Consider the following 15,264-nt stretch of genomic DNA (forward strand, 5'->3'; position numbering starts at 1 on the left):
TACTTTCACAGTATCTATAGATCACCTACACTGTAAAAGAAAAGGGTATTTTCAGAAATGTACTGTATTACTTGACAGAGTCTTCTTGTTTTGTTTTCCTCTACATTAAGTGCAAATGAAAAATAAAAATAATAAAAAAGGGTACATTTATTTTATCACAAATATTAACCAAAACTAAAAGTTGAAATCCATAAATTAATAAATGGGACATTTACGATTTTTACAGTATTAGTCTTGATTGTTAAATTACAGTGAATTTAATGTTAAAAAATATATAGAGAGGAGGCAAAAATGAAAAAAAAAAAAAAGTAATTAAAGTTTAAAAAAAACTTGTTTATTCACTGTATTATTTCAAAGGATTTTTTTTCAACGCTTTTTCTACATGCAAGTGAAAATACCATAAAAAGGACATTTAAATCTGTAAATTAATTTAATGGGACATTATAGATTTTTTTACAGTATAATTCAATTGCCTAGTGGTCTTGAATTTTAAATGACAGTAAATTCTATGTAAATAAAAATAATACTAAATGGACTAACCCACTTATATAGCACTTTTATCCAAAGTATTATTATTATTAATAATATCCATATTAAAATAAAAAACACCTTTATTCTATTTTTTTTCTTTAAATATATTTACTGTATATTATCCATATTTTTAAAGTTAATTGTAAAATAACTTAAGTGGATATATATATAATATATATTTATAATATATTATATATATAGAATATATTATATATATATTATAACAACAAACAAAACAAAAAATAACAACAAAAACAACTTTATTCTATATATATATATATTTTAAAAATAGATATTTACTGTATATTATCCATATTTTTAAAGTTAATTGTAAAATAACTTAAGTGGATATTTATATAATATATATATATATAATATATAGTATATATATATATTATATATATATATATAATATATAGTATATATATATTATATATATATATAATATATATTTATATAGAAAATATATAAAATATATATATATATATTATATATATGGGACCTTTAAACTTAGAGTTACAGTCTAAATGTTTCCATCTAGTATTTTAATTAATAATTGGACATAAGCGTTTGGACGGAGGGAGCAGACAGACTCTGTGTGAGACAAGGCATTTATTGGAAGTTTTTAGATCATTTCCTGAATAATACCAATTATGTTTCACACAAATAAATCATCAATTTGGCAATTTTTTTTAAGGGTAACTTTCCAACACCAACATTACAAGGATGGCACATTTAAATAGACACCATTCACCTGCTGAGGGGAGAGAGACTAGTCAAGACAAAGTCTGAAATGAGAACTTCCTGTCAGCAGCGTCTCTGCTCAGTGCATCTATACTGTAGCTTCTACTACTTTCTAAAACATTACAATCACTGGATAAAACTTCTGCAACACGCGTGTGTATGTGTAGAGGGAGAAAACAGCACATGGATGGAAAAATGTTTACAAAACGGTGACAAATACGACACAAACAGTTGGAAAGTTCTGATTGGAGAACAACCGTGTACGCTTCATGTAAAAGGTAAAAAGGTAAAGTAACTTCACAGGTTGTGTGCAGTTTCCCTTCAGGCTGTGTTTCTTTTTTTTATTTATTTATTTACAGCTTTTCTTTCCTCTTCACAGTCAATCAAATGGTCCGATGAGAGCGATTACGCTCCGTAGATGTGAAAGGCAGACTGGGCAGACTGGGAGAGTCCCAGCAGCATCTCCTCCTACAACTTCAACTGTCAACAAACAAAAACATTAGAGTTGCAAAAAAAAAAAAAAAAAAAAAGGGAGGGAGGTGAGAAGGGCAAAGAAGAGAAGGAACAGGTCATTATGAAATGAAGTCAGAGAAGTTTTCTGCCTCCTCGCTCCGTGTTAAACCTGTCCCGTCAGTTCAAGTTGGCTAAAGGATGAAACCAGGTTATAGTGGGAACGCTCGTCATCCGTCAGCTCCATGTTCCCGGGTCGCACCACCACCACCACCTTCATCCCCGCTTCTTCAGCTGCTTTAGCCTCTGCAACGACAAATACACTACCGGTCAAAAGTTTTACAACACCCCAATTTTTCCAGTTTTTTATTGAAATTCAAGCAGTTCAAGTCAAATGAACAGCTTGAAAGGGTCCAAAGGTAAGTGGTGAACTGCCAGAGGTAAATAAAAAAAGGTAAGCTTAACCAAAACTGAAAAATAATGTACATTTCAGAATTATACAAGTAGGCCTTTTTCAGGGAACAAGAAATGGGTTAACAACTTAACTCTATGGAGTCTTGGGCTATTATATATATATATATATATATATATATATATATATAGTCTTTCCTGTTGTATTGTGTACAGCCTTTATAGAGCTCTGTTGGGAGAGCTTGTGTTATAGGCAGTGTTTTGCTGTCATTTCCTTTGTAATATGCATAATGTTGCAAAGTAAAATAGTCACTATTTTTCCAGTTTGTCTATATTTGTCATTTTTATAGTTCTACATTTTTACGAGTCCTTTTTCTGGGAAAAGATGGCCCATCCACTTTTGTACTGGCCCACCCGAAATATTATTTCTGCCTTCGCCACCGGGTGTCTCCATGGATACCAGATGATGACTGAGAGATGCAGATCAGAAGGATTGCGGGTCACTAGAAACTTTGTGTATGTAGTGCAATCCGTTTTGGACCCAGAGGGAATACTACCAGTGGCGAAGGCAGAAATAATATTTCACACAAGCTCTCCCAACAGAGCTTTATAAAGGCTGTACACAATACAACAGTAAAGACAAAACATGCGTATCGGCTCTATCGCACGGCACAATAAATCATTTTATTGCACAAAGTGCTCACGAGAAAAGTATCTCGTGCTCACGAGAAAGTATCTTCTGTTTCTCTCGTGAGCACGAGAAACATTTCTCGTGCTCACGAGATACCACATTTTTATTTTTATTTTCACCATGTCCCTTTAGGGGCTCCGTAGAGGGTGATATAATAAAACAAAATAAAAGTACAGTACTAAATCCTAAAGGCTTTATTTATTAATATGTATTTAAAATGCAGAGACCTGTCATAACCATATTACTGCTATAACATATTTACCTCGAGTGACGTCGGTCAAGAACGTGATTTCCTCTGGTTGACAACCGATCCTCTCTGCAATCCTCTCATAACTTTTGGCGTCCACTTTAGCTCCTATATTGGTGTCAAAGTGTCCATCTAATAACTGAAATAATAAGAAAAATATTAGCCATAGTATATAAAACATTAACAGCATGAATTTATAATTGTTTTTAATTCATTAATGCTGGGATTAAACCAAACGATTTTCACAGTCCCAGACTAAAAACTAAAAGTCTTTAGTAGTTTAAGTTTAAGGTAGTAATCTGCTCTGTTTCATATCAGTCTTTTACTAGTCTTGGGTTTGTGATCATATCAAACGTGTTTGATATTATCTTAAGTCACAGTGACGTAACACAAACAACCAATAGATGAGCGGTTCTAGAGTTTTTTTCAACACAAACCACTGCACACACTAGAGCAGCTGGAGCCAAAAGCTGCTTCTCCTCCATTTTGTAAGTTTTTACTAAAAGCATGATGGGAAAAAAAATGCAAGGTAGGTAAAAAATGCTAAAAGAATCTAGTTGTAATCTTGTAAATAAGGACCCTGCAAGATTCACAGTCTGTCTAAAATCTCAGTGTGAGACTTAAGCCTGATTTCCACCGGGCGCGTTACTGCAGCGTCACGTCAGCGTCGCGTATGACGTTGCAAATAGGTAACACTCTAATCAATGAGAGCGTTTCCACCGGGCGCGTAGCGTAACGTTACTGCAGCGTCTCAGCAGCGTCTCTACGCAGCATTAGGTAGGACTTCTATTTCTCCGCGAGACGCTGCCAAATCGCGTGAATCTCAACAGAGCAGATCGCACCAGACAGGAAGTCCGACTCAGAATCAGCGTAAAACACTTCCGCCCCTTTCAAAATAAAACACAATACGCAGTTCATGCAGCCTAAAACTACTTCACATCAACATTATGTTATGACCGGGGCACCAGATCAGCAATCAATCAATCAATCAATCAATCAATCAATCAATCAATCAATCAATCAATCAAAGGGTCTCAGAGGATCGGCGACACGGAAGACAAGAAACTGATTGTTGAAGTGGAACATCATACAATCATTTATGACATAACATATTGTTTTTATAAGGATAGATGGTCAGATCAACATATCTTTCACCTCAGAGAAGCAAAGTAAGCTGTTGGTTGTTGTTGTTGTTGTTTACTTTATACACACAGTTTATCCATAGACTGTATAAATAGAGTTTAAAGTTTATCACGGGAGCTTGCGGTCTCCCGTATGGTCAGGATTATCGCGTGATCTCGTTATCTCGCGTGTATACGGCCGGCTCGCTAAGCTGACGTGCTGCTGCTGTAACGCGCCCGGTGGAAATCCCCAGTAAAAACTCTAAAACACTTTAGATGTGAGCAGGTGTGAGGTGATAGTCTTCCAGGAGTTGTTTCCAAATCTTTTCAAAGTCTACGTAGCATTCGGCATGTTTTTTAGGAAATATGTTAATTTAGGCGACTGTGGCTCGGTTGGTAGAGTGGTCGCTCCCTGATGGAAAGTTAGGTGGTAATTCTACTCCTTAAAGAATCATCACTAGCACTTATTGATGCACTAATAGCTCTTATTGCACTATACCTTTCATTGTTTGCTTTTACTCTTCCTGTAAGTCTCTTTGGATAAAAGCGTCTGCTAAATGACTAAATGTAAATGTAATGCTTTGGATAAAAGGAGTATATAAGTGCAGTCCATTTACCGTTTAATTTTCTGATGAGTCTGAAATAAACACAGGATGAGAGTCGGCTGTACTCACATCTAGAACGTCTCCTTCCACTGAGTATCCAAACAGCAGCTTCTGAGCCTCCACACTGCCAGACGAGTAAATGAACACTTTGAGGCCTCGTTCTCTCCACGTTTTAATGGACGGGATTACATCCTGGTACACCCTGTAGGCAACAAGAAAAGAACCAGAAAGAAACATCATTTAATGACTTTTTTTTTTTTTTTAAACATATGTTTATTGCACATTTTGTTAATTTACAAACGGTGAACAACATAGAACAAGAAGGCACATACAAGAAAAAATTATAACAATAATAATAATAGCAATAATTATGATAAAAAATAAATAAATAAATAAAAATAATAAATAAATAACTGAGGAAAGAAAGAGAGAGAGAGAGAGAAAAAAGGGGGGGCTTTATAACTTAATGACTTTTATAAAGTTCACTGATAAAAAGTGGGTTCGTAGAATTATTATTATTATTATTTTTTTTACTTTCTTTTTATTGAACATTTTAACAAACATTTTGCATACATCTGGTATCCATAAATCAAACCCCTCCAATAACACATCTTCAGATTACACTTGCCATCTTTCATCTTGGATCAGATATAAATTAACTTTACATTTTTATTCACTCCAATAAAATTGTGCAACTGAAATAGTAGTCATCCAAAAATGATGACTAATCAAACAGCAATTTGTTCCAGTGTAGCAAAATTTTAGAAATAAAAATAGGCAAAAAAAACAATAAAATAATTTTAAAAAAACAAAAAAACATAACTTTTCAACTTCTGTAGCTACGAACCAGGGTACTTTTCCTTCTAATGATGGTCATCTCAGATAAAGTCAGATCTAATTGATTTTATGTACTCTAGAATTATTATTATTTATCTATATTATTATTATAAGTTCCCTCTGAACTGAAAAACCAACATGGTCTCACAGAAATCCGTGAAATAGCCACGGATTTCGCTTGACTCAAAATCCGTGGAATAGCCACGGAATCGCTCAAATTTCCGTGAAACTGACACGGATTTCTCTACAAAGCAAGTTAATGCCAGTCATATCCCGTGGCTATTCCAACATACAAAGTGATTATGTACATTCACTGAGTGAAGATTTAGAAAATAAAACATATATTTCTTGCTAGAAATGTGATCAAAATCCATTTTTTTTTTCAGAAACTAAGTCAAAATATTGATTTTTTCACTAAAAATGAGAGAACTGTCCGCCATGTTTTTTGTTCTGACCGCTGGGACCTTGAAAGTCACGTGACTTGGAACAAACCAATAGGAACAAATATCCATGGAATAGCCACGGGATATGACTGTCATTAACTTGCATTGTAGCGAAATCCATGTCAGTTTCACGGAAATTTGAGTGATTCCGTGGCTATTCCACGGATTTTGAGTTAAGCGAAATCTGTGGCTATTTCACGGATTCCTGTGAGACCAGGTTAAAAAAAAGACACAAAATGACTAAAAAAAAGACACAAATGACCCAAAAAAGACACAAAATGTCCCAAAAAAGACACAAAATGTCCCAAAAAAGACACAAAATGACCAAAAAAAGACACAAAATTACAAAAAAAAAGACAAAAAAAAGACAAAAAAAGACACAAAATGACCAAAAATAACATAAAATTAAGCAAAAAAGGACTCAAATTGACCACAAAATGACAAAAGATAACCACAAAAAGACACAAATTGACCAAAAAAAGGCAACAAAATGACCAAAAAAAGACACAAAATGACTAAAAAAACGTCAGAACCTTGAAAGTCACGTGACTTGGAACAAACCAATAGGAACAAATATCCATGGAATAGCCACGGGATATGACTGTCATTAACTTGCATTGTAGCGAAATCCGTGTCAGTTTCACGGAAATTTGAGCGATTCTGTGGCTATTCCACGGTGTTTGAGTTAAGCGAAATCCGTGGCTATTTCACGGATTCCTGTGAGACCAGGTTCAAAAAAAGACACAAAATGACTAAAAAAAAGACACAAATGACCCAAAAAAGACACAAAATGTCCCAAAAAAGACACAAAATGTCCCAAAAAAGACACAAAATGACCAAAAAAAGACACAAAATGACTAAAAAAAAGACACAAATGACCCAAAAAAGACACAAAATGTCCCAAAAAAGACACAAAATGTCCCAAAAAATGACACAAAATGACCAAAAATAACATAAAATTAAGCAAAAAAGGACTCAAATTGACCACAAAATGACAAAAGATAACCACAAAAAGACACAAATTGACCAAAAAAGACAACAAAATGACCAAAAAAAGACACAAAATGACTAAAAAAAACGCCAGAACCTTGAAAGTCACGTGACTTGAAACAAACCAATAGGAACAAATATCCATGGAATAGCCACGGGATATGACTGTCATTAACTTACATTGTAGCGAAATCCGTGTCAGTTTCACGGAAATTTGAGCGATTCCGTGGCTATTCCACGGATTTTGAGTCAAGCGAAATCCGTGGCTATTTCACGGATTTCTGTGAGACCATGTTGGTTTTTCAGTTCAGAGGGAACTTATAATAATAATATAGATAAATAATAATAATTCTAGAGTACATAAAATCAATTAGATCTGACTTTATCGGAGATGACCATCATTAGAAGGAAAAGTACCCTGGTTCATAGCTCCAGAAGTTGAAATGTTATGTTTTTTTTAATTATTATTTTTTTAAATTATAATTATTTTATTGTTTTTTTGCCTATTTTTATGTCTAAAATTTTGCTACACTGGAACAAATTGCTGTTTGATTAGTCATAATTTTTGGCTTTTTCTATTTCACGGATTTCTGTGAGACCAGGTTGGAAAAACATGTAGAGATGATGTGAAACAGTCCATACATGCAGTATTCATACGGATCATTTTGCCAAGTCATTACTTGTTGTGTTTCTAAACATCAGATTAGTGAAGAGAGGAAATCGATCAGTGTACTTACTCGCCTTTGATTCTCCCCGAGGAATACGCCGCCCTCCACATGTGACCCTGGAGCTGTTTGAGTGCCGTCGACTTCCTGTCCGCCGCCATCTGCCACAGCACATTATCCACCACTTCCTTAATGGCCTTCTCCTCGTCTGTGTGGACCGTCTGGTCCACGGTGTGGACGGGGCACGACCGGTTCTGTCTCATGTCCTCCTCAATCTGCAGCAGCACTCACTCAGTCAGTTTCTAAATCAAATCCAGAGCTCTCTGGAGCACAACAGGCTTCTTCCACCAGGTTCTCAATCACATTTTATTCAATCAAGAAAATAAATCTGGGTTTTTTTTGGCGTCCACAGGTGTATCCAACATATTATGACCACAAGACCAAATAAATAATGCAGCTCTGCAAATATGCACTTTATGTGTTTTTTATGCACACTGTTCATTGCACCTTATTTGTGTCATAGCAACAACATTTTTATACTGTATATTCATATTTATTCTGCACTGGAATTCTACTCCTTAATACATACTCCTTCTTTAGACACTTTATTTATATTTTTACATTACATTTTATTGTATTTTATTGTATTTTTATATTTTATTGCTTGAAGTATGCCTAGGTTGTTCTTTTTATTTAATTATTTAATTGTGTTGTTATTGTCTCTGTGTGTAATGCTGCTGCTACACTGTAATTTCCCAGCTTGGGATAAATAAAGTACATCTATCTATCTATCTATCTATCTATATAATAGACCATTTTACTGCATCCATTCTCAGTTATTTGAGCAAAATTAAGACATAAACTACATTTTTGTAGGATAATTTTCACAATCCTGCATCCTCACATCCTGACACGTGTGTTGTTTGGGCTCGGGACTTGACTACATTAAATTAAATTAAATAAAACATGGACTTTTTGACTTTCTGCTCTAATTTGAGCATTCACATCGATTTTTTTTTGTAGAAATTACAATTTATTTTCTCACATATTCTGCAATGTCAGGGGGACAAAATGTAACAGACTCAATTAACACAAACTTAAATTAATCATATGTGCAATTTAGTTGCAAATGCTTTTCAATAGCTATTACTAATAAAATTTAATAAATTTGTCATCTGGACAAATCACCATCAATAAAAGCAACTATTTTTCTAGCAACTATTTTTCTAGCAGTCTGGAGCACAACAGGCTTTTTCCACCAGGTTCTCAATCACATTTTATTAAATCAAGAAAATAAATCTGGGTTTTTTTGGCGTCCACAGGTGTATCCAACATATTATGACCACAAAACCAAATAAATAATGCAGCTGTATACTGTAATAGACCATTTTACTGCATCCATTCTCAGTAATTTGAGCAAAATTAAGACATAAACTACATTTTTGTAGGATAATTTCCACAATCCTGCATCCTCACATCCTGACACGTGTGTTGTTTGGGCTCTGGACTTGACTACATTAAATTAAATTAAATAAAACATGGACTTTTTGACTTTCTGCTCTAATTTGAGCATTCACATCGATTTTTTTGGGGAGAAATTACAATTTCTTTTCTCACATAGTCTGCAATGTCAGGGGGACAAAATGTAACAGACTTAAATGAATCATATGTACAATTTAGTTGCAAATGCTTTTCAATAGCTACTACTGATAAAATTTAATAAATCTGTCATCTGGACAAATCACCATCAATAAAAGCAACTATGATTTCTTTTTTCTAGCAAAAAGGCCAATACTCAACTTAGGTTTAGTTTAGGCTTCTTCCACCAGGTTTTGAATCACATTTTATTAAATCAAGAAAATAAATCTGGGTTTTTTTGGCGTCCACAGGTGTATCCAACATATTATGACCACAAAACCAAATAAATAATGCAGCTGTATACCGTAATAGACCATTTTACTGCATCCATTCTCAGTAATTTGAGCAAAATTAAGACATCAACTACATTTTTTTGTTTTTTTTTGTTTTTGTTTTGTGTCATTAGTTTGTTGTTTATTTCTTTTCTTAGAGATCCTCATTTGGGGAATACCAGTTTGCCTTGTATATATGTTTGCCTGTTTACCCTATGTTTTTGTTATTTACTTTGTGAATATATACCGTGAAAAAAAGGGGGGAAAAAAATGCAAGGTACAATATTGTAAAGAAAACGAAATGACTCATTATGTTTGTGAAAGTAAGAAGCCTTGCAATAAAGTATTAAAAAAAAAAAACTACATTTTTGTAGGAATTTTTGTAGGAATTTTCACAATCCTGCATCCTGACGTGTGTGTTGTTTGGGCTCTGGACTTGACTACATTAAATTAAATTAAATAAAACATGGACTTTAGAGATAAAGTATTTTGACTTTCTGCTCTAATTTGAGCATTCACATTGATTTTTTTTTTGTAGAAATTACAATTTCTTTTCTCACATCGTCTGCAATGTCAGGGGGAAAAATGCAACAGACTCAATTAACACAAACTGAAAGTAATCATATGTACGATTTAGTTGCAAATGCTTTTCAAAAGCTACTACTAATACAATTTAATAAATCTGTCATCTGGACAAATCACCATCAATAAAAGCAACTATGATTTCTTTTTTCTAGCAAAAAGGCCAATACTCAACTTAGGTTTAGTTCAGGCTTCTTCCACCAGGTTTTGAATCACATTTTATTAAATCAAGAAAATAAATCTGGGGTTTTTTTGGCATCCACAGGTGTATCCAACATATTATGACCACGAAACCAAATAAATAATGCAGCTGTATACCGTGATAGACCATTTTACTGCATCCATTCTCAGTAATTTGAGCAAAATTAAGACATAAACTACATTTTCGTAGGATAATTTTCACAATCCTGCATCCTCACATCCTGACATGTGTGTTGTTTGGGCTCGGGACTTGACTACATTAAATTAAATTAAATAAAACATGGACTTTAGATATAAAATTTTGAATTTCTGCTCTAATTTGAGCATTCACATCGATTTTTTTTTGTATAAATTACAATTTATTTTCTCATAGTCTGCGTCTAAGAAATGGGTTAACAACTTAACTCTATGGAGTCTTGGGCTATTTTGTCCATTTTTGAATTATTTTCATGTCTTTGTAAGTCATTTTGTGTCTGTTTTTGGTCATTTTGTGTCTTTTTTTGTCATTTTGTATCTTTCTTTGGTCATTTTGTGTCTTTTTTTAGTCATTTTGTGTCTTTTTGTCTTTTTTTGTCATTTTGTGTCTTTTTTTGTCATTTTGTGTCTTTTTTTAGTCCTTTAGTCCAACATAAAATGTGATTTTGAATCGTTTTTTTTACTTTCAAAACACTATCATGCTCAATAAAGAATTTTAAATGTTGCAAATGTGCATTAATTTCAGAGTACACTGAGACATTAAACTGCATAATTTTCAATTCAATTCTGGAAAAGTTGGTGTGTTCTAAAACTTTTGACCAGTAGTGTACGTGAGTGTAATTTTCACAATCCTGCATCCTGACATGTGTGTTGTTTGGGCTCTGGACTTGACTACATTAAATAAAATAAAACAAAACATGGACTTTAGAGTTAAAATTTTGACTTTCTGCTCTAATTTGAGCATTCACATCGATTTTTTTTTTGTAGAAATTACAATTTCTTTTCTCACATAGTCTGCAATGTCAGGGGGACAAACTTAAATTAATCATATGTACAATTTAGTTGCAAATGCTTTTCAATAGCTACTACGAATAAAATTTAATAAATCTGTCATCTGGACAAATCACCATCAATAAAAGCAACTATTTTTGTAACAGATTAATGATTTCTTTTTTCTAGCAAAAAGGCCAATACTCAACTTTCTCAGATGTGAATTTTTTGCTGGTTTTGTCAATGATATATGATTAAAAAAAAAGTAAATATATTTGTGTTTTGAAACTTAAATTGGACAAAACATTTTTTTGATAACCGATTCACCATTTTTTTGCAAAAAATGGCAATATTGCACTTCTTAAAATATGAATATTTACTGTTTTTTTCTAATCTGGTATGATATTCAACTCAATATATTTGTGTTTTGGACTGTTAGTCAAACAAAATAAGAAATGTGAATTTGTATTTGAATTTTACTATTTTCTTGCACTTTATGGACCAAATGATTAATTACTTTATCAAGCAAATAATGGATGGAATAAATAATAAAAAACAATCAATAGCTTTATTACAATAGCATACATGTTAAGTACTAAAGCCTTTTTCCTCATTCACTCACTAAGTTGTTTACACCACGAGATCGTTGACAGGAAGTGATTTGCATTTAAATTTGATTTAGTCTTGAAAGCTGCTCACTCTTTTTTTTACCTGTTTCTTTAGGAGATGGACATCTTGTTTGCACTCGTCTTCCTCCCAGTGAGTGGACAAGTATTCCTCGAGATGCTCCCTGATGTACGGAAATAAGATATCCTGAAACACACAAAGTGGAGTCATTAGGCACGTTATCACAAGCACCTCACACTCTGAGAGAAATAAATAATTCAGACACAGAATGTACACGCTCAAGTGTATTTATTTAAGAGAAAAAGGCTTCATATTTCTCACTTTATTGCTTTTGATGCAAAATATTTTGACGTTTTGTGTATTTGTAGTGCATGAATGTTATGTTGCGTTCAATCTATGTGGGATAAATGAGCATCAAGTTAGATTCACGTCATCTGATAACACCTAATAGCTGTATGATGACAAAGTAGGTCAATCAATTTTGCTTTGATTCTATGCATTAACAATAAAACACAATATTCTTTAAAAGTAGTGTTAATTAATGCACTTTAAACGGCAGATTTCTGCATAAGTGACTCGTCAGTTGTTGTTTTTTAGCCACTTCCAAATTATTTAACCACAAGGTCGTATATTTCAGTACTTTTATAGTAAGATTATAAACGATTTTGTTATGTAACATGAATAAAAAGCGACTAATGCAGAAAGGGATTATTTAAATTGTTATTCAAATTATCTTTAGATAGTACGTCATTATTTTTTGGTAGTAAGTCATTATTTTGGGAAACCAAATCGTTATTTTGAGATACTAAATCATTATTTTTAGATACTAAATCATTTATTAAATACTGAGTCATTATTTTTAGGTGCTATGTCATTGTTTTGGTATACTAATGGTTATTTTGAGACACTAAATCATTATTTTTTAGATACCACATCATTGTATTAAATACTAAGTTATCATTGTGAGATACTAAGACATTATTTTTAAGTGCCATGTCATTATTTTGGTATACTAATGGTTATTTTGAGACACTAAATCATTATTTTTTAGATACTAAATCATTTATTAAATACTGAGTCATAATTTTTAGGTGCTATGTCATTGTTTTGGTATACTAATGGTTATTTTGAGACACTAAATCATTATTTTTTAGATACTACATCATTGTATTAAATACTAAGTCATCATTGTGAGATACTAGGACATTATTTTTGTATACTAAGTCGTTATTTCACAGATGCCCCAGTTGTAATTATGACTTTGGTGTTATTGTGAACGTTATTGACAAGTTGGCGAATCGAAATTACGACAACTCCTTTGTGACTCGAACGCGTCACACGGTTTGTGTTATTCTGACAATTGGACAACTAGTTAGATTTTAAACAATATAACGTTATACTACCTGAATACAAAGGGACTAATAAAGAAAATATATAAGCAGGAAAAGAAAAAACTGTCGTTAAATAAGGCACGGCTCTGAGATACTAAATCACTATTTTTAGATACAAAATCATTATGTTGAGGTAATATGTAATTGTTGTTGTTTTGGTATACTAATGGTCATTTTGAGACACTAAATCATTATTTTTTAGATACCACATCATTGTATTAAATACTAAGTCATCATTGTGAGATACTAAGATTATTTTTTAAGTGCCATGTCATTATTTTGGGAAACTAAATCATTATTTTGAGATACTAAATCATTATTTTTAGATACTAAATCATTTATTAAATACTGAGTCATTATTTTTAGGTGCTATGTCATTGTTTTGGTATACTAATGGTTATTTTGAGACACTAAATCATTATTTTTTAGATACTACATCATTGTATTAAATACTAAGTCATCATTGTGAGAAACTAAGACATTATTTTTAAGTGCCATGTCATTATTTTGATATACTAAGTCGTTATTTCACAGATCCCCCAGTTGTAATTATGACTTTGGTGTTATTGTGAACGTTATTGACAAGTTGGCGAATCGAAATTACGACAACTCCTTTGTGACTCGAACGCGTCACACGGTTTGTGTTATTCTGACAATTGGACAACTAGTTAGATTTTAAACAATATAACGTTATACTACCTGAATACAAAGGGACTAATAAAGAAAATATATGTATATATATATATATAATATAACTTACCTTTACAAATGTGATTGGTGTTGTTGTTCCTTCGATATCCAGCAAGAGTGCAGTGGTACAAGCAGGAATTGACACAGTGGCCATTTTTTAAGGAGAGTCTGCAGCTGGTTAGCTGTTAGCTTATAATTAGCAGCAGCACAGTGTTGAAGTAAAGCGGTTCTCTAACTAACTAACCCGGGACAGGTGAAGCACAGGTAAACAGGTTATCCACGCGCTCAGGAATGGAGACGTAGCACCTGGGTTGTTGTTTTTAGCCGCTTGCTAGCGGTGCTTGGCCATCAGCTCGCAGCGAACACTGACTGGACTGAAGGAGCAGCTAGCAGCACACATGTTCACAGCTGGCAGTTCAGGCTGCGGCTCGGTGGGGGCGCTGCTGAGCTCATTCTCATACATACAAACAGGCGAAGAAGAAATATTTTTTTTCTTTTTCTTTTTTTTTTCTTTTTTTTAAAATTTAAACAGTAGTACAGTAACAGGAGTAGCAGGGTAAACATTACATTAATAAAATTTAAGAAACATCTAAATAATACAAAAATAAAGATAAATACATAATTAGAAAATGAAAATAACAATAGTAGTGAAATAATAATAAAAGAGAAAATAAATAAATATATATATATATATATATATATATATATATATATATATATATAAATAAAGATTGCCAGGGGTCACAAGCGAAGAAAAATTAAATTGAATCAAAAATACTGAAGTGGGAGCATAATCGCACAGTTTTTATAGCTTTCTTGTTTTTTAAATTTTTTTTTATTTTTTATTTAAACATACAGCAGTAGTACAGTAACAGGAGTAGCAGGGTAAACATTACATTAATAAAATTTAAGAAACATCTAAATAATACAAAAATAAAGATAAATACATAATTAGAAAATGAAAATAACAATAGTAGTGAAATAATAATAAAAGAGAAAATAAATAAATAAATATATATATATATATATATATATATATATATATATATATATATATAAAGATTGCCAGGGGTCACAAGCGAAGAAAAATTAAATTGAATCAAAAATACTGAAGTGGGAACATAAACAGTAGTACAGTAACAGGAGTAGCAGGGTAAACATT

At 32.6% G+C, this 15,264-nt stretch overlaps 1 protein-coding gene across 1 annotated transcript; it reads right to left on the reverse strand.

Moving 5' to 3' along the window:
• Nucleotides 1–1,128: 1,128 nt before the first annotated feature.
• enoph1 (enolase-phosphatase 1) lies at nucleotides 1,129–14,522 on the reverse strand. Its single transcript, XM_059357665.1, has 6 exons — nucleotides 14,173–14,522; nucleotides 12,106–12,207; nucleotides 7,808–8,010; nucleotides 4,870–5,002; nucleotides 3,090–3,213; nucleotides 1,129–2,031 (listed from the first exon to the last, which is right to left on the reverse strand). The coding sequence occupies exons 1-6, from the start codon at nucleotides 14,254–14,256 to the stop codon at nucleotides 1,892–1,894; spliced, it is 786 nt and encodes a 261-aa protein (XP_059213648.1). The 5' UTR covers nucleotides 14,257–14,522; the 3' UTR covers nucleotides 1,129–1,891.
• Nucleotides 14,523–15,264: the final 742 nt, after the last annotated feature.

This window comes from Centropristis striata, chromosome 19 (genome assembly GCF_030273125.1).
Source record: "Centropristis striata isolate RG_2023a ecotype Rhode Island chromosome 19, C.striata_1.0, whole genome shotgun sequence".
Lineage (NCBI taxonomy): Eukaryota > Metazoa > Chordata > Actinopteri > Perciformes > Serranidae > Centropristis > Centropristis striata.